Raw genomic sequence first — 20,610 nt, 5'->3', positions numbered from 1 at the left:
CTGAGCACACAGTGAGGATCAATAAAAAAAAAGTTGATTGAATCATATTTTAAAATATTTTCTTTAATTATTGTGTCTATCAGCAGGGAAGAAAATACTGTTTAAAACCTAAACTCAGTATAACCAACCATTTTGCCATCTAAGTGAAAATTCTGATTCTTGAGAAATAGATCTCTCCATTGTTTCTCTCCCTCAAAACGGCTGGTCAAGGAAAGAAAAAGAAAATACAGAAATGTTAAAGCCTCTGCACTCTAACATGCTACTCAAGGTGAGGTCGCAAACTGGCAAGGCGTGGGCCTGAGCTGGCTCATAGACCTGTTTTGTTTGGCCTGCAGAGTGTCAGCCTGCACAGCGGTTTCTTTTCCCTCAGTGTTTAAAATTGGAAATAGTTGCCAACATAGAAAAAAAATAAGCAAGTATCCTGTGACAGATGTATTGCAAATAAGTTCTACTGTTCTGCAGCTTGCCAAAATTCTTAGTCATGGATTTTGATAAACAAAAGTTAAGAACTTTAATGAAATACAATTTATCAATCCTTTCCTTTATGGTTAGTGCTTTGGATGCCCTGGTTTTAAAAACAAACTCTATGAAATTCATGAAGATATTCGCCTATGGTTTCTTCTAGAAGCTTTGTTTTACCTTTCATATTCATAAGTATGATACATATTGAATTAATATTTGTGCATGGCAGGGATTCCAGGTTCATTTTTTTCCATATGGATATCCAATTGCTTCAGTGCCATTTATTGAAAAGACCATGCTTTCCACCACTGAATTATGATGGCTTTTATTGTAAATCAAGGGATTGCATATGTGTGGATGTATTTCTGGGCTCTCCATTCTGTACCATTAATCTATCATTTCAAACAATATATACTGCACTGTCTCAATTAATATAGCTTTATAAGTCTTGAAAACTGCTAGTCTAAGTCCTCCAATTTTGTTCTGGAGGATTATCTGGATGATTCTTTGGGTTGAACACTTAAAATTTGTGCATGTATGTTACATCTACAACAAAAAATACACAAAAAGGACTTGCAGGGGTGGTGAGGGAGATGAGTTATGGAGTTTCTCAAGGAACCAGAAATCTAGCAACAAAGGAGCCTGCATGGCCTTTATAAACAGGTAGGTAGGTTCCAACTTGCCATAGTCTCTACCATTCCCTCTTGTTTCCTATCCCTGAAGCAGATGTGCCAGTGCCACTTTTCATCTTACTCCTTACTCACTTTCCTCACTCATATTGATGCCTGAGCCCTGGAAGTATTTGAATTAATGGATTAATTTGGCAGAGCTTTTTCATGAAGATTTGGACACGTGAAGGGGAGTCCCTGGTAGTGGTGAGGAGGCGGCTAATTGCTCTAGATAATCGTGGATAAAACATCAATCCCTCTGCCTCTCAGAATTTCCAGAAAGCCCAGGATGGGCTCCCACCAAGTATGGGTTAAGGTCCAAGCCAATTTCATTTGAATTTCAAAGAACCTGCATCACAATTCTCTGTATCTGTATTTAATTTGTTTTGCTCTCCTTTATTCCATTCTCCAAGCATTATCTTTCTTTTCCTTGGCTTTCCTTCAACCATTTTTTGGGTGGTGGGAGGAGCAGTAATGCAGATTAAATCCAGGGCCTCATGCATGCTAGGCAAGTGCTCTACCACCGAGTACATCCCCAGCCCTTTATTTCAAATTTTATTTTGAGACCAGGTCCAAGTTTCCCAGGCTGGCCTCAAATTTGTGATCCTCCTGCCTCAGCCTCCCAAGTAGCTGAGGTTACAGGTGTGTGCCACCGAACCCAGCCTTGTAGTTTTGATTAAGTCTATTATGTGGTGGAGGCATGCACCCCACTCTGTAGTGCTACCAAGAATGAGAGTAATCCCAGTGGCTTGGGAGGCTGAGACAGGAGTATTGCAAGTTCAAACCCAGCCTCAGCAATGGCAAGACACTAAACAACTCAGTAAGACCCTGTCTCCAAATAAAATACAAAATAGGGCTAGGGATGTGGCTCAGTGGTTGAGTTCCCCTGAGTTCAATCCCCAGTACCCCCCCCACCCAGCCAAAAGAATAAGAGGTGTATTCTTCCTACAAAATTTAAAAATACCACTGAGTAAAAGTCAGCTTTTGTTATCACCATGCACCAGGAATTCTAAACCATGTCAATGACAAAATACTCTCCCCCCAAAATATTTTATTGTTCTATATTCTAAAAAATTACTATGGCTGTACACACACATACACAATTTATGCATTCTGATGATGATGATGCTCTTCTCACATGTGAATCTTGACAATTTATACAGCTTCTGTGTCAATTCCTTCTGCCAAATATGTTAACAGGATTTCAGAGCAAATAAAGGAAGGTATGTCTGGGTTATTAAGCTAATACTAGGTCCTTTTCAATCTGTTTGAAAGAAAAATGCAATGAGGGCAATACCATTCAGATACCTGCAAATACTGTTGTTCATACTTTCCAAATATATTTAAAAAACACTATGTCAGGACTCTTTGAAGTTGGAGTTTGCCCTGGAGATGTTCCACTTGGAGCTTTTTCTCTTTCTTTTTTATTTCAAGACAGGATTTCACCAAGGTCCTTAAGGCCTTAAGGCTGCTGAGGCTCGTTCTGAACTTGTGATCCTCTGCCCTCAGCCTCAGCTTGAGATTTTTCGGAGTTGTTAAATAAACTCATTGAGCACCATTGTTCAAAAGGATTTGGCAACCTCCTTTTTATTCCTTTAGAAGAGAAACCAATAGAGTAGAAGGGCATTGGGAAGGAGGCAGGAGGCGGGCATAGGGAAGGACTGGAGAATGAAATTGATGAAATTATGCTATGTTCATGTATGCATATACCACAATTAATCCCATTTTTATAGAAATTATAATGCACTAATTAAAAATAATAATAGAAGAGAGACCAGTAGAGGAAAGGAATCAAGGAGAGAAAAGAGGAGAGCAAAGGGGAGGTAGTGGGCAATGAGAGTAATCAATGATGTTATGTGCATGCAAGTATTGTGGCATACTGGCATTGTGACATTGTGAATATGTCACAATGAATCCCAATATTATGAATAATTTTAATGCATCAATGAAAACCATTAAAAAGAGGGGAACTGCATATTTTAGCTTCATTTCCAAACTCTTCATTTCTGCACTTTGTTAGCCTTCTTGACATAAAGAGAGCCCTGCACCTCTTGATCATCTCAGGGCTCATTATCTTTCCCAAAAAGGAAAAAGTCTTACATCTTCCCATAGAACTCCTGCCTACAAAGGTTTAGTCTCATGTGTTCTGGGCTTTGTTTGGTCCTTTGACCAAAAACTCGCAATATATATAACAAATCAAACTTAACAGATTTGGTCTATGTTAGAAACACTAGTTTACATATTCTAGGGAAGGAGAAAAGTTGGAAGAATACAAATCACTTCTTGAATACTAATGATGTAAACAATTACATGCATTTGTTCTTTTTTGTTTTCTTTTTGGTACCAAGGATTGGACCTAAGGGCACTCCACATCCCCAGCCCTTCTTTATTTCAAGACAGGATTTCACCAAGTTCCTTAAGGCCTTAAGGCTGCTGAGGCTGGTTCTGAACTTGTGATCCTCCAGCCTCAGCCTCTTGAGCTACTGGGATAATAGGTATGCGCCAATGCATTTGCTCTTAAATCTTGAAAGTAACTTTAATCTCAGGGTCATTTATGCCTTCTCATTGGGAGACCTTCCCATCTGGCTTTGTGTCCAACCTTTGCCACCTCCTCTCCTCCACATTCCATGCCTATCCATCCCATCCACAGTATCATCTCTTTGCATTTCCCAGAATATACTATATGCTCACCTCACCTTGCTTTAGCACATGCAACTCTCTCTACCAGGAACACCCTCTTCTTCCTAGTTAATGCTTTTCCCTCTTTAAGATTCTTCTTCCAGCCAGGTATGGTGGCATACTCCTGTAATTGCAGCAGTTCAAGAGGCTGAAGCAGGAGGACTGTGAGTTCAAAGCCAGCCTCAGTAACTCAGCAAGGCCCTAAGCAACTTAGTGAGACCCTGTGCCAAAATAAAACAAAAAAGGGCTGGAGCTGTGGTTCAGTGGTTAAGCATCCCTGAGTTCAATGAACTGCTACCCCCCCCCCAAAAAAAGACTCTTCTTCCACAAAGCCTTCCCAGATCCCCACAGGCTGGTTTAGATGCCCCTCCTGTGTGTTCCTAAAGCTCAAAGCTAGACTGCATTTCCTAGTCTCCCTTATGGTTAACCATTGTTATGTGGCTGAGTTCCAGGGAGTGAAATATGCATAGAAGTGATGTGTGTCACTTCTGTGGAGAGTAAATGTATCTTCTGTACTTTCTTCTCTTTTTACCACCCACTGGTTAGGAGAAAATTCCCCATCCCTAGAGGGCAATGAAGTCACACATGGAGGGAATCTCAGTCCCTGAATAATCACAAGGAAAATGATCCAGTTATGAACATCAACCCTGGATGGTCACGTGAGTGACATTCACTGAACCCTTGAGGTTGTTCATTTCAGCAGTTAGCCTATCCTAATAACCTCACAGCAACTATCCCACTCTGCACTGCCACTCATTTGTAGGTCTCTGCCCCAGTGAGGTGTGGGCTTCTTGAGAAAAGAGGTTTTGTCTTCTTGGTCTCATCACCAGCTCCTAACATACAGTGCTTGGTTACACAGTTGGGACATGGTAACTATCTACAGAAAGAAGGCCAGGGGATAGAGTGAACCCATGGATGGATGCAGCAACAGAGCAGGAAATCCACTCAATAGGAGACTGGTTCCTCCTAAAATTATTCAAATTTTAAAAGTAAGAAACTGCAACTGGGGTGCAACAATGAGGTCAGGATTTTGAATCAATTCTTCTTGATCTTTCCTTGTCGCCTCCACGCCAGCTAAGGATACCATGATGGAAAGATTCTTGAACAAAACAAAACCATTGAAAATATAAAGCCAATAAACTGACCCCACATTAAGCCAAGTTTTCAGTCCGATGGACCTTTAAAATGTACTGTGAGGGCTGTGGCTGTAGCTCAGTGGTAGAGTGCTTGCCTAGCATGTGTGAGGCATTGGGTTTAATCCTCAGCACAACATAAAAATAAATAAAATAAAGGCATTCTGTCCATCTACAACTATAATTTTTTTTTAAAAAAAATGTACTGTGAATTATCCATGACATTCTGTGACTGCCAAGTGTTTACGGTATGCAAGCATTGAAGGACCTGTCTTAGATCATCAGGAGAGGAAAATAAGCAAGTCTTATTGATTTCATTGGGAAGACTGCCACCTCCTTTTCACATCACTTGCATTTAGTGCACATAAGACCAAATGGAAACCACAAAATATTGACACCAAGACTCCATAAAAGCCACTTAGTTATCATACATTTATTTTTAACATAGCACCCCAGTTTCACATCATGTACATTTTCCAAAGTTGGAGAGTCTTACTATGTTCTTCACAGATTTTTCAACAAATGTGAAAGAGAGGCAGTACAAGTTAGCTTGAGTCTACAAGTCACAATCCAAATATAGGACACTCTCAGGATTTATTTAAGGTCAGTATACATAATGTTCCCAATGCTTAGCAAATGAATGAAACTCTGGCTGAGTAAAATGTTAACACAACTTGTTAGCACGTTATCATGAAAAGACAGAAGGCATCAAATATATACTTTGCTGTTACACTTTTTACTGTTCAATGTACCTGTAGTGAAAAAATATACATTTCTTTTTTTTTTACTTTCGAGATTAAAATAGACCATCAGCTCATTCTCTCTTTGCCAATAGCTATGAAGACTAAAATGGCTCTTTTGGCCTCTGGCTCACTTAAGTATCTTATTTGTGCTGAAGACAAAAGAATGGCAGTGCTAAAGAAGACAGCAAACCTGGTTCCCAAGAAGGGTACAGTTGAAACTGTCACAAGTTGACAAAAATAACACAACTTAGTTGATCCAAGCTGCATACAATGGGGTTATTACATTCAGTACCAGGGTAGAGCTCCTGGAAGGGGCTTTAGGATCTAGTCCTGTTATTCAATAGAGTACTTTAGGATGGAACTGGTACTTGAAGGTTTCCTTATTGTAGTTCCTAAATTCCAGTTGAAGTCCTTTGAAAGTCTACTATCCTGCAGTCTTCAGAATTCTGAACCCACTTTCTCCAACCTACCTTAGCCATGAAATTTGCTTCAAATGATAGGAAAATTCACAAGACATGAAAAATAAGCATTCCCAATTACTGAAAGCAAAGCATGGCTTCCATAATTAGAATAAGCCCTATCAATTGAAAACCTGCAGTACTTCTTCAAAAAGTCTCCTTTACCATCATGTGTGTTAGTAAACATATGGAATAACTATGCAAACCTAAAAGCAACTATGTACCCATGCCACCTTGCTCCCAACTGACACACAGGCTTCTTTGGGAATATTTTCAAAACAGCCTCTGAAAGACTGCTCTGGGGTGGGCAGCAGCTTTTAGAATCTGCTTGCATTGCTTTTAAAGTCTGTCCCTCCATGTCTGCTGCTCTTTGTGTTGCTCTTGGGAGGGTCACAAACTAGACGCATTTCCCCTCACAAACAAGCAAAGCAGATGGCCCACAGAGTAATTCAAACTACCACCGGTGACTGATCTATCTGTGTTGGTGGGCAGCCTCCCTTAGCCTGTGCTGAAGAATAAGCAAGACAGGCAGGCTTGGGGACTCTGAAAACCCAAATCCCCACCTCTCACTAGGAGCTTGAACCACATTGAGTCATGATGCAAAAACCATAACAAAACACCCATAACTAAAGGATAAAATTCAACTGATCCTTTGAAATCAGTGTTTTTAAAGAGTACACTTGAAACAGAGTAAACCAGTTGGAAAGAGAAACCAAAGTTACTTGTGTTTTATTTAACTAGAGAGGAAAGAAAGACCTCTTAACTGTTAACTCATTTTGTTTGCATTCATTATGTTCAAACCACAACCTAATGAGCCTACTTGCCAAAAATATGGGAGGGTCTGGTTGCTATGAGATGTTAAATTCATATTCTTATAATGTTAAAATCACATTCCCTTGATGATTTCTAGTCAGAAGGTGTAATTCTAGTTTGCATGGAACAAGTGCTTTTAGCTCTAAGGTGTTAATACTGCAATTGAAATCTTTCCAACTATTGCTTAGAAGAAGACATTTGCAAATGCTTGCCTTAATTGCACAAAACACATTAATTCCAGATATTAACTTATTGATCATCTATGTACATATCTATTATTACCATGGCTGTGAAATCATTTAAGAAACAGACAACTATTTAGAAACAGACTGCAGAATCAAATCACATCTAAAGAGAAAAACATTTTATGATAGTTCAGACATTGGTAAGAAATCAAAGGAAAATCCATGTTTTTGATCACTCACCCTGAAGTATGCTGAAATTGAACATTTTAGACCCAAGTAACCAAAGATATATTGAAGAAAACTATAACATAATACATATTGAGTTCATTTCAATCACAGTAGTCTATTTTAAAAACAAACTCCCAGAAGGGATATGGGAATGGAATCCATTCAAAGCAACAGCTGTCCAAAGTTCTGCCAAGAAATTCAGAGTAACTTATTGCATCATGAAAGGTGAGGTGTTCAGAAGAGCAAACCGTTCAATGATATTCCTTTCCTTCAGATTTTATTTTTAATCCAAGAGAAATTTCTAGATTGAAAACATGTTTTCATATTTTATGACTAATTAAGTCCATAAAATTCAACATGGTAAATAGAAAAAAAAACCTTCTACTTTATTTTTAGTATTGACAGAGGAGGACCTAACTTGGAATTGATAAAATTAGGCTGGCATCTCAACTCTACCACTAGCTATCCCTTTCTATGGATTCTTGGGCCAGGAACTGCTGGTTTGTAGGACTCTGATTTCCTTACATGCAAACCACAGGAGATGAGCACCAGTCCTGCCCAGATCTGACATTGTATTCTCCAGTGACATGCAGATGGGCACAGCTTCCACCTAAACTGACTCCTCTTGCAATTAGACCCAAGCACTTATATAATATTTGTAAAGAAGTTACTAAGGCAAATATCTGCCTTGATTTCAATATACACACCTGTGCCAGATAGTTACCACTTGGTTCATTTGGTTTTGCTTTAGGTCTGCCAAGTAGAGAGGTGGCAAAAGCAATATGCCACATACAAGATGTGCTGAGGGACCCAATAAGCCCACTTCCAGCTTCTACTGTGCTTTCATCTGTGAGACTGGAGAATCCCAATGGGGAAGACTGCTGAACAACAAGGTAATTAAATCCCCATAAATGGGGGCAACATTAACCTTCTGTCTGTAGAATTCTGCCCAATAAGCTAGCCTAATTTGGGAGCAGTTGTTTACAAGAGGTATCAATAAGCCAGACTTGCTGAAAATCACATAAAGCTCACAGAAACATTATCAGGAATCATAACCCTAAATTAAAAGTGTGTATCCTAAAAAAAACATAGAAATAAAGGATAAGCACTAGTTAGGTGATAATAGTAGTACGTGTGTGTCTGTGTATATATACACGCAAAAATACTTAATCTTTTTAAAAAACCACTTCTAAGCACTAATAAATTGTGGCCAAAATTAAGTCCAGCTAAGAAGACAGGGTACAGACATTACTGGTGTGTGCTTTGATGAAATGCCTATCTTAAAATATTGATGATGGGCTGGGGATGTGGCTCAGTGGTAGAGCACATGCCTAGTATGCATGAGGCTCTGGGTTTGATCCCCAGCACACACACATTTTATATATACTAGAGAAACTTGGAAGGCTTTGATTGTCCAATGCAAGATTTTTCCTTTATGAAAACCAAGCCAACTAAACAAAACCCCAACCTCCTAATCTGGCTCACTTTGTCATTTGTCATGGGGGAAAAACAGCATGTCAATATTTTAAAATGCATAGCATAAACTAACATTCCTTGGTTTATATGTCTGGTTGGTGGATATGAAGTGCTATCCCAAGTGACTGCACATGTACTGGAAGATTATGAGATAAAGTGCATATGCTAGTCTTTCCTGGATTGAATGTACTATAAAGCCAAACGTGCTGTGAAACACGTGCAATAAGAACATTGTTGATAAAATTTGTTGCAGCCTCCAGGTCTCAGCACATGGGGAAACAAGTTACCTAAAAATTTGCACTGACCCATTCATAATCTTAGGAAGGGTTTAAACTCACTTCCAACCCTTCCCCAGAAGAAAAAAAAAGGCAGCCAAATGAGAAAAAAAAAGGATATAGAGAAATAATTCAAGTTTCAGGACTTTCAAAATCCAATCACTTCAAAATCCTTAAATATGCATGGAATAGATTCAACAATTTGTTTTTCTTTGGAAAAAACATCATCTGTTTGAGCCTTTCTCTTCTGCTGATAAGCAACTGATAAAGCTTGCCAGTGGAACAAGGAAATATTAGATAAATGCCTACTTTTGCTAAAAGCTCTCAGCTATGTTGAAATCAATGGCTTAATAATACCAATATTGCAAACCTATCCAAAGCCATTTCAAATAGGACCCCAGGAACACCCTATCCCACTATCCAAAGAATGAGTAAATTAGCAAAATGCACAAGAGACATTATGTCTTGTTATAGAAGTCTCTCAAAGTGATGGTGAAATTGGCAAGCCCTGTGAGGGTCTGTGACCTGAGGGGTTGGTCAATCCCCACTTTCAACTTGGTCTTTCAGGAGAACCAGCAGCTACCTAACTTTCTGTAGCATACTGGCTCCTGCAATTTGAACTTGTTATTCACACATACCACCTACCCTGGAGTCGGGTGAGCTCCTCTGAACTGGATATAAACCAATTACTTTCCAAGGGTATATTTTACAAAGAACCAAATAGTTATATAGCCAGTGTGAGGACTACTTTCTTTAATTACTTCTTCATGTCCACTACTTTGATGATCCAGGTTAAAATAAAGACAAAAATAACTACCAGAGATTGTTGGGTTATTGGTAACCTTTTTCCTTTCCTCCCCGGTCTGGATACCTGGGTTCAAACAACAAAGGTTTATCAATCTGGCTTTTCATACTTGATGGGTGGTTTCCAAACTCATGCATTTACAGATATGCTGTCCCATGCAGGATAAAAGTAGAGATTTGGCAACTATATATTTAATTTGATAGGGCGAGGCAGTTAAAGTAGATTGCTCTTGCCCAGAATTTACATGAAAGAACTGAGTTATGTGAGTTGACGGCCCAGATTGGCCAAGTTAAATAGCTCATTGCCAAAATCTCCACTTCACAGAGGTGTAAAGACTCAATAAGTCTTTGACATTCAATAGAGAACAATAGTCATGTATTATTTATAGCTAGATATAACATCAAAATGGCACTAGACAAGCAATTTTGGCATATAGTGGTGGAGGGCATAGCGCCAGTCTAAATCTGATGCTTTTGTTTTATCTTAGTTTTTGTTTTTATTATCATCATGCCAAAGACTATCCACTTAGAATCCCAATTATTCAGGAAACCAACCTACTGCATGTGATATACATACAAAAATAAAACAAGCATCCCGAAGGTACTTGGTTATAAGGTTTTATACAAATCATAAATTCTTTAAATAAATAATGCTCTAAATTATTTGCTAAAAGATTGATTTTTGGTAAGGAGCAGCATCTAATATCTTGACAATGTACTTAAGAATGGGAGATAAATTCCACTAATAATTACAATTTCAAGTGTGATAATCAGTTGAAGAATTTTTTCCACCACAGTAAAATACACAAGTGCAAGAGAAAAGGTCATATGGATTATATTCTGCTGCTCACACCTTTTGACACATTAAGACATCTATGACAAGTAGTTGGGCTCAAACATTCAAAAGAAAGATCTTGGCAGACAAGGTCACCCGCTGTCACTTGAAACGTGGAGGTCACAACACAGTGACTGGACGAAGTTGTTCCAATTGGTTTTCCAATGCAATTCGTTCTTGGTGAACCTCCTGAGTAGTACAAAACAGGGAGAAGAAAAACAAAAAGCAAATGGGTCATTTCCTGGGTTTATCTCTACTTTATCAAATATTCAAAGGAAACTTACAACTGGATCCACAAATACTTAAGTGTTGGAAGGGACCCGATTTAAAACTGATGATTATACAAAGGGAGGCTTCACAATTTCTAATCTCTCAACTCCTTTCTGAAGATGATGATATGAAGCTCATGAACCCTTTTCCATTACCCCACTTTAGTCTTACCTTGTAGGATCAGCAGGGTAGCAGAGAATGATATTAAAAATTAAAAGGCTAATTGGGAAAGACCAGAAGGCAAAAGCAGATTTGTAATACTGAAAGGTAAGCCACCCGAGCTAAATTTCCAGCTGCAATCTCTGGCTTCTAATCCAGCAACATAGTCAGGTCTGAGGGATGAAAAGGCACGCTCGCTGTCCCTCTACCAAAGTTTTATCCAGGATCCTGCACAAAACATGCTTACTGTGTGACTTCTTGGTAATAGGCAGAAGAGAGAATTAGCAATCTTCTATTTGGGAAATCAAACTTTCAGGCCTAAAACAAATGTTTTTGAAGAGAGAAAGGAAGCACACATAGGCATTCTTAAATCAAATTAGTCAAGGTGATAAAGAATTCTGTATAAAGGCTCAATTCTGAGTTGTTTCAGAAGAGCTAACACACTAGTAATTAGCACAGAGCACAAGTGTTTATCCAGTTGATAGCTGGTTGTAGGAAGATTGGATAAGAACAAGCATTTCAAGGGCTGAGGTTGTGGCTCAGCGGTAGAGCAGTTACCTAGCATGTGCAGGGCCCGGGGTTCGATCCTTGGCCCCACATAAAAATAAATAAACAAAATAAAATTATCTGTCCATCTACAACTAAAAATAATACAAAAAAGAATAGGCATTTCAAAGAGAGGCTAAAAATTAATTATCTCAGATGTATATTAGATGTCTAGAAAGAAAAAGCAGAGTAAGAAATTCTATATGCATATTTAGAGCTTAGAGGAAAGAGAAGCAGGCTTAACACGTAAGCATTAATATTTCACTAGCTTATGGATCATCTTCAGAGTCATGGGACAGTATAACATCATCTTGCAATACAGGATAGAGATTTTCAGATAAAGGTTGAAGACAACGTTATGCTAGGTCCATACTTACACCTTCCTGGAACTTCACTAAAGCAACACAGGAACTTTTTAAAGTGATACAGTCATAAGACAGGGAAAACAAAAGAGAAGAAGAAATGATAGTAATAAAATATATAAGCTGATCAGGCAAAGAAACGAATGGTAAATTACTTAGCCAATATGGGGTGAGGTGAGGGGATGTGGGAATTCTGCCAGCTGCTATGTACATCTATTCCAAGTATACATTCTAGGGTTGAGGAAATACCCACAGCGTGGGTTTGTAAATGCCCTGAACCCACTATGAGACAGACCTAAGCCAATCCTCACTGATGACTTGACCTCCGTAAGCCTCTGCTCTGATTGGTGGGTCACAGTAACAGTTGGTCTCCTAAAACTAGTGCCAGTTCAGAGCCAGTCATTCCCACAATACACAGCCACTCTAGTAAATAAATGGCCACAGGTCCTTCTGGGAAAGGCTAGAAGATTAATAGTTTAAAATTTGAGCTGCATAGGGGAGCCCTTCATTAAGGAAACACATAGGTCATTTGTTCAAGGACCATTTGCATTTGTAAATTGGCTTGGTCAAGGTACTGACTGAGGGGCCATGACTAGAGCTCTGCTTTGGTGATTCTTAAACATCTGTTCATTACACCTAGAACTTTACTACACATACGGATCAAGTAAAGAGAGCTGAAACACAAGCTAAGCATATTGAAAAAATAAGAACCAATCGGATTTTACATAGAAGAGTCCCTGAAGGACTCCAACTGGCAGCACCAGATACCTATGAAAGTGGCAGTGAACAAGGGGAGGAGGACTGGCTAAAATAATTGTTGACTAGAAGTCTGTTTCAGAAGCAATTAGATTCCACGACGTTCCTGCCACCAGAGAAGAGCACTGAAGATTTATTAACTAAAATGGTAAAACAGAACATCTGGACAAGCAAGAAATAGGCACAGGTGAGGAGAAAAGATGCTGAAGAGTAAATAAATATCCTGGATGCTGACATCCACAGCCCTCCCACTCCAATGAACCAGGTCTTTCCACCCACACAGGAGACCAAAAGATTGACCTTTCTTGAGTCTCCCACTAGACCAAGAAGGAGCCAATGAAACTGCCTTTGCAGGTTCCCCAACTATATAATCTAACCAGGTCACTGAAAGTACAAAGTTGACAAGTTCCCAATGTGCTGTGCATTTCCAAAACTATCATTACAAGAATACATCCTAATAGGGCTAGAAATGTAGCTCAGTGGTAGAGTGCTTGCTTAGCATGTGTGAAGTCCTGGGTTCAATTCCCAGCACTGCAAAAAAAAAATGTATCATAATAATGAAAATTAAACAGAGAACAAAAAATGAACTCCTTTTATTAAATAAAAGGAGATGTACAATTCACTGTGATATATTCATATATGTACATGGGATAGTTTGGTCAATTTCATTGTATCATTCTTCCCTCCCCCTCAATCTCCTTCTTTTATGTCACTGATCTCTAAAGAGTTCTTTACATAATCAGGATATAAGTTGTTTGCAATATGCGATTTGTAAATATTTTCTTTCCTTTTATTACTGAATAGTGAGTATGAATATTGAGTGAATATGCCATAACTTGGTTGTTAGTTCTATTCATGGGCATTTTGAAACTGTTTCTAAACTGGGTATGGCTGTAATCCCAGCAACTTGGGAGGCTGAGGCAGGAAAATCACAAGTTTGAGGCCAGCCTCAGTAATTCAGCAAGGTTCTAAGCAACTTGACAAGACCCTGTCTCCCAGTCTGTAGTTTGCCTCTTAATTCTTGACAATGTTTTTGGTAGAGAAGTTCTTAATTTTTATGAAGGTAAATTTATTGTTTTTTTTTTTATAGATAATGCTTTCTTTAAAGAGAGACAGAGAATTTTTTAATATTTATTTTTCACTTTTCAGTGGACACAACATCTTTTTATTTTATTTTTATGTGGTGCTGAGGATCAAACCCAGCGCCCTGCGCATGCCAGGCGAGCGTGCTACCGCTTGAGCCACATCCCCAGCCCAATAGATCATGCTTTTGATGTCATTTCTAACCTCAGGTCATAAGGACATTTTCCCTATGTTTTCTTCTAAAAGTTTTGTAGCTTTATGTTTAGCATTTACATCTATGACTCATTTTAAGTTAACCTTTGCATAGAGTTTGAGGCTTAGATCAAGGTTCATTGTTTACATATGAATAACCAATTGTTACAAAACATTTTGATGAAAGACTAGTCTTTCTCCTTGAGTTTATTTTGCGTGTTTGTCAGAGATCAAAAGGCTGTAGGCATGTGGTCTATTTCAGGACCCTATCCTGTTTTATTGATCTATGCTCCAATCCTTCCACCACACCATTTTCCTAACTGAAATTTGATGGTAAGTGATTCCTCTAATTTTGTTCTTCTTTTACAAATTTGTTTTAGCAATTCCAGTGCCTTGGCCCTTACAGCTTTTGGGTCAGCTTTCTGTATTCTCACAAAAAATCCTGCTGGGATCTTTATTGATATTGCAATGAATCTAAAGATCATTTGGGAGAAAAATGAAATCTTGACTATGTTGAATCTTCCAAATCCACAAGCAAAATATGTCTCTACATTTATTTAGATCTTCTTATATTTCCTTGAGCAGTATTTTGTAGTTTTTAGCATACAATTCCTTGACAGACTCGCACCAAAGTATTTCACTTTGGGGAGGAGGCAAGCTATTATGCAATTATACTTTTTAAAATTTCTATTACCAATTGTTCATGGCTTGATTTGGAGGGGTGCTGGTCTTCTACTCTGTGACTTTCATAAACTCAACTAGAAAATAAAATTTAAAAAAAATTCAATTTGCAATCATGTCATAAAATCTTGGGAATAAACTTGACAAGAAATCTATAAGACTTATATACTCAAAACTGAGAACATCTGAGAGGAATTTTAGAAGACCTAAATAATTGTGGAGATTACTCTGTTTACAGATTAGCAAACTCAAGATTATTTAGATGTCAAGTCTCCCTAAACTGTTGTAGAGAATCAGTGCAAATCCAATCATAATCCTATCAGTTTTGACTTTGTAGAAACTGATATACCAATTCTAAAATCTATATGAAACAATGGGCTTACAATATCCAATGGAATCTTGAAAAGGAACAGTTTGATAAAAGAAAATCACCTGGTTTCAGCACTTAGTATAAGGCAACAGTAATCAAGAATGTGTGGTACTGGCATAAGGATCCAAAAATTAGTGAATGAGGCAGAGTAAGAACTCAGAAATGAACCTACATATATAAGGTCATTAGATTTTTGACAATGGCACTAAAGCAATCCAAAGAGGAAAGGAAGGTCTTTTCAACAAATAGTGCTGGAGTAAACATTAAAATGGGAAAAACTGAACCTTGACCCTTATCTCACATCATATACAAAACGTAAATCAAGATGGATCAAAATCCTAAATGTAAATGGTAAAACAATAAAGCTGTTAGAAGAAAACAAAAGAATATCTTAATAATTTGGAGATAGACAAAGTATCTTAATATAGGAAGAAAGTAATAACTATTAAAAATGATAAATTTACACTTTATTAAAATTTAGAACTTATGCTCATGAAAAGATATAGTTAAGAAAATAAATCAGCAAAACAAAGACTAGAAGAAAATATTAACAAAATTTATATCTAACAAATGACAGGTAACCAACATATGTAAAAAGCTACTACCTACAACTCAACACCAAAAAAAGACCCAAAACTCAATTCAACAACTGAACAAAAGATACTTCATAAAATACAAAAGGTAGGACTGGGGTTGTGGCTCAGTGGTGGAGCGCTTGCCTCGCATGTGTGAAGCACTGGGTTCGATCCTCAGCACCACATAAAAATAAATAAAGGTATTGTGTTTATCTAAAAAAAAGTATATTAAAAAATATAAAACGTAAGTAATCACACAGGAAAGTGATCCACATAATTAGTCATCAAGGAAATGATGATAAAAGTACATAACACAGACTAGCTAAAATTAAAAAGAATAACACCAAATACTAATAAAGATGTGGAACAACTGGAACTTTCATTCAGTAGTGATGGGAATGTCAAATGCTACAACTACATTGTAAAAAGGCCTAGCAGTTACCAATAAAACTAGTTAAGTACACATACACTTACCATATTAGCAACTAATCTTAAACCTAGGAATTTACCCATGAGAAATGATAACATACTTCCACACAAAAACTTGTTTTAAAATGTGTTTTCATTCAAAATTATCCTAACTGAAAATAGTTGCAGCACTTTTTCCTGTGTGTGTGTGTGTGTGTGTGTGTGTGTGTGTGTGTTTGTTTGTTTTGTTTTGTACCGGGGATTGAACCCAGGGGTACTTACCAGTAAGTCACATCCCCAGGCCTTTATTTTATTTTTTATTTTGAGACAGGGTCTTTCCAAGTTGCTTAGGACCTTGCTAAATTGCTAAGGCTGGCTTCAAACTTGTGATTCTCCTGTCTCAGCCTCCCAAATTGCTGGGATTACAGGCATGTGCCACCATTCCCAGCTTAGAAACAGTTTAAAAATGCCCATGAATAGAACTGACAACCAAGTTATGTCATATTCACTCAATGGAATACTATTCAGTAATAAAAAGGAAAGAATTACTGATATACACAGAATAAACGAATCTCAAAAATATAATACCAAGGGAAAGAAGCTTTCCATCAAAGTGTGTTTTAGGGTACCATTTACACAAAGTTATAGAACATGCAAAACTATGGTATAAAAATTTCAGAATAGAGGTTGCCTGTGTGTGGCTGGGCTAGGAACTGACAGAGAAGGACACGAGAAAGCTTCGTGGAGTGATGGTAATGTTCTCTCATTTGACAAGATTTTGGGTTCCAAAATATATACATTCAATAAATGTAACACCTCAGATCAGTACAGATTGGTACATTCACTGTATGTAAATTTTATATCATAAGAAAAACCTATAAAAATATTGAACTCTAGCTAACAATGTGTGAGCTAAAATATTTAGAAGTACTCATACGTCTGAAATTCATCTGAATATATGTTAAAATAATATGAATTAATGGAGAGAAGTGATAGATAAATGGAGGTGTACATAGACTATAATAAAACGTGGCAGAACTAAAGTAGTGGCTATGTGAGTGTGCATCATAGGACTCTTTCAACTTTCCTACACATTTGAAAATTTTTGTAACGAAAAATTTTAGCAAGGGGGGTGCATGTAAAAGAGAAATCACAGAAGGAAGAGACCACAAAGGAGGAAGGAAAAAGCACCAGTGGAGTAGAAGGAAAACCAGGAAAGTATGGTATCTCAAAATCTGGTTAGAAAAGTGATTTCTGAGGAAGAAATGGTTAGTTCTGTATATTCTTCTGAAAATTCAAATAATATGAAAGCAAGCCTATTGGGTTTGGCCATAAGAGGGCTATGAATGTAGCAAAACAAAGCCATACTAAAGTAGAAGGGAGAGAAAACCATTCGTGAGGAAGTGAAGACAGTGAATAGAAACAATTTCTAAGAAACTCTGCTGTGAAGGCGACCAGAGAAATGGGGCAGTAATCAGTCAAGGGCAATGGGCAACACTGGAGCACGTTTATGGGTGAATAAGGAATGATCCAGTAGAGAATCTTGTCTCACCAAAATATATATTCAAGTAGTGGCTATGTGAGTTTGCAGTACCTATAAATATGACCTGATTTGCAAATAGGATCTTTGCAGATGTAATCAAGTTAAAAATGAGGTCATACTGTATTATGATGGGCCCTAATCCAAAGAACAGTGTCCTTAAAAGAAGGATACAATAAGAAGAGGAATTTGGACAATGACACATAGAGACCCAGGAAGAATTCCATGTGACAGTAGAGGCAGAAATTGGGAGTGTTGTGTCTATAGGCCAAGGACTGCCAAGGACTGCAAGAAACTACCAGAAGCTAGGAAGAGGAAAGGAAGAATTCTCTCCTGGAGCCTTCAAAGAGAGCACGACTCTGACAACACTCAGGTTTCTAGCCTCCAGACCTGCAAGAGAGGCAATTTCTATAGTTTTAAGCCACTGAATTCATAACACTTTGTTATAGGAAACTAACGCAGAGGAGATTAATAATAAAGAGAAACAGATGATGACAAGAATTGCATTGATGTCCTTGAGGAGGTGAGATGGAACCATTTTCATGGTACCAGAAGAGGGGTTGCTCTTTGATAGTGTACCCAGGTCACTTCCTTTGAAAGAAGTCAACGCATCACCTTTCAGAGAGGATTTTAACAATTAAGCACTAACTCCGAAGCTTTGGACAACAAGTGCTTCAAAGAGACTTTTGGTAGATTTATCTTTCCTTTTAACACACATAATATGCAGCCTACCTATAAAATTTGCTAGTCCCTCCAAGCACAAAAGAACAGAGGCAACTCTTACCAACAGGGATGGGCAGCCAGCGGTCAACACAAAGCAAAATAAAAAAGCCAGGGAAGAGCCTGGTAATCCAAATCTTGGAAACATTCCTTACCTTAAGCTGCTGTTGGAGTTCACTGTTCAACCGAGCCAGCACTGCATTTGCCTCCTTATTTTTACGGATAGCAGTCTGAATGGCCTTCTTCTGTTTGGAAGACTGCCTATAGAAAAGTACAAACATTTTGGTGAAAAGAGCTTAGAGGTCTGGACCCTCGCAGGTCAGAACTCTGATCTATGAGAGGTGCCACGCTAACAAGGGTTAACATCACAGGACTCCAAAACTAAAACCCCATATTCACAGGCAGGCACCAAATGAAACAAATTTGTCGGGATGAATTATTTACACCTGAAATAATTCCCATTTTATAACTTGAATAAAAGCTGTGAATTGGGCCTTTACAAACATTGGTGTTCCATTTATTCTGGATATTTTAATAGGCATTTCTTCTAACAAACCTTATTTATTGGAATGTTCTTTTGTGTAAGGATTAACGACATTTAAAAGACCTGCAGTTGGCCTCTTTGGACAATTTTGAAAGAAAATAATAGAAGAATATTTTCTTTAGCTGCCTAACTTTCCATTATTTCTTTGTTAATGGATAGTGGAGTGGGGGTGGGGGTGTCCATGTGCATGCACCAGCATGGATCTGTGGCAATTGAGAAAAAAATTAGAATATTTTAATATCCCTGAGTTAATTCAATAGTAAATTCAGAGAAAAGGTGTGTACTACTTTGCACATTAAAGTCTCTGGTTAAACTCTTTGGTCACAGGTCATTTTACTACTATCTTTACCTCTCAAAACTGCCCATGGTTAGGAAGATACATCAACATGGTCATCACAGGCATAACCTACAACATTTTATCCTATAGCAAAAAAATACAAAATTTTTAGAGCAAAAGGGTGATTTCTATTTCCCTAGAAAAACAACCATTTGTAATTCATGAGAGAAGGACTCTAGGTTGGAGCAACTGAACTAGAATGGTCTGTGACTACTATATAGGTATATAGGTAAAATTAACATTTAGTGAGGATATAGAGTATGCTAGCCACTCTGTTTATCATAGAAGACATAATATGTCCCTAGTAAGTTCAGAATTAAAGATTACTTTCTTCATCCATAGAGAGGCAGGAAGAAGCTTCAAATCTGCTTTTTAAAAAAATATAGATTAGACAATCTATTAGAAGGGAACAGGGGATGGGGAAAGGAAAGGGGAAGGAGAGGTACTGGGGTCCTAATTAGAAAGATATATTCCATGCTTGTATAATTACATCAAATGGAGTCTACTGTCATGTATAACTAAAAAGAACCAATAAAATTTTTTTAAGTTTAATGTAAGGAAGGTTGAGGTAACCATTATTCTACTCTCTACTTACATAACATTATTAAATTTCACAAGTGAATGAGAAAAATATATTTATAGATTAGATTTCTAGGTCCAGGAGAAGATGCAGTAGACACATTTCTCTCTATTCTTCCTGCTAAGTACAGTGAACTCTCTGGACAATATATAAAAATAAACATAAGATAACTCTAAAAGACAGAATAAAGAGGTAAACCAGAAAGAGAACTCAATACCTAAGGAAACACACAGTAGTGAATTCTCTGGGTTTTCTTTTGCATCATATATCCCAGACTGGATGCTATAGAAGTTGGCAGTACATATATACCAGTGAGATCAGACAAAAAGGCTCCCCCTCAAAAAACTCTGTTTTCTCTAGCCAAAAGAACTGGAAAGGGGTAGCCAAGTAATATAGAGAACTTCTAGACAATAACTACTCTACTACAATCAAACACCACAAAAAAATTACAACCCCCAAATCCCATCTTCATCAGCCAAGGCCAAGTGGGATGGCTAGACTTCCTCCTCTGGGCACCCTCCAAGGTGGTGTTGCATCCGAGGATGTCAAGTAGGAAGTCAGGACCTTCACTCCTTTCTAGTGGTAAAGAACCTTCTTCTCACTGTGGAGGCCACATAAGGAGCAATAACCAAACACCACTCCCCTTCTCAGCCAGGGTGGTATCAGTGGAGGTCTAGGGGGAAGCCTGAAGTGCCACTCCCATTCAGCAATAACAATGCACCCTTCCA

At 37.9% G+C, this 20,610-nt stretch overlaps 1 protein-coding gene and 1 non-coding gene across 10 annotated transcripts in view; one reads left to right on the top strand and one right to left on the bottom strand.

Moving 5' to 3' along the window:
- Positions 1–5,360: 5,360 nt before the first annotated feature.
- Reps2 (RALBP1 associated Eps domain containing 2) overlaps positions 5,361–20,610 on the bottom strand; it is a 205,746-nt gene continuing 190,496 nt past the window's right edge. For all 9 annotated transcript variants that reach the window (XM_048796440.1, XM_048796442.1, XM_048796441.1 and 6 more), the window contains exons 17-18: positions 18,577–18,682; positions 5,361–10,948 (exon numbers count right to left, since the gene is read on the bottom strand). In XM_048796440.1, coding sequence (XP_048652397.1) covers positions 10,880–10,948; positions 18,577–18,682 — 175 coding nt within the window. In that variant the 3' untranslated portion in view covers positions 5,361–10,879. The remainder of the gene's footprint in view (positions 10,949–18,576; positions 18,683–20,610) is intronic.
- On the top strand, positions 8,671–8,742 carry Trnat-agu. Its single transcript has one exon. It is a non-coding gene; the product is annotated as a tRNA-Thr (tRNA).

This window comes from Marmota marmota, unplaced genomic scaffold, assembly GCF_001458135.2.
Source record: "Marmota marmota marmota unplaced genomic scaffold, marMar, whole genome shotgun sequence".
NCBI classification, from domain to species: domain Eukaryota; kingdom Metazoa; phylum Chordata; class Mammalia; order Rodentia; family Sciuridae; genus Marmota; species Marmota marmota.
Note: the sequence above shows the minus strand (reverse complement) of the source record. Positions and strands in the feature narration are given on the sequence as shown.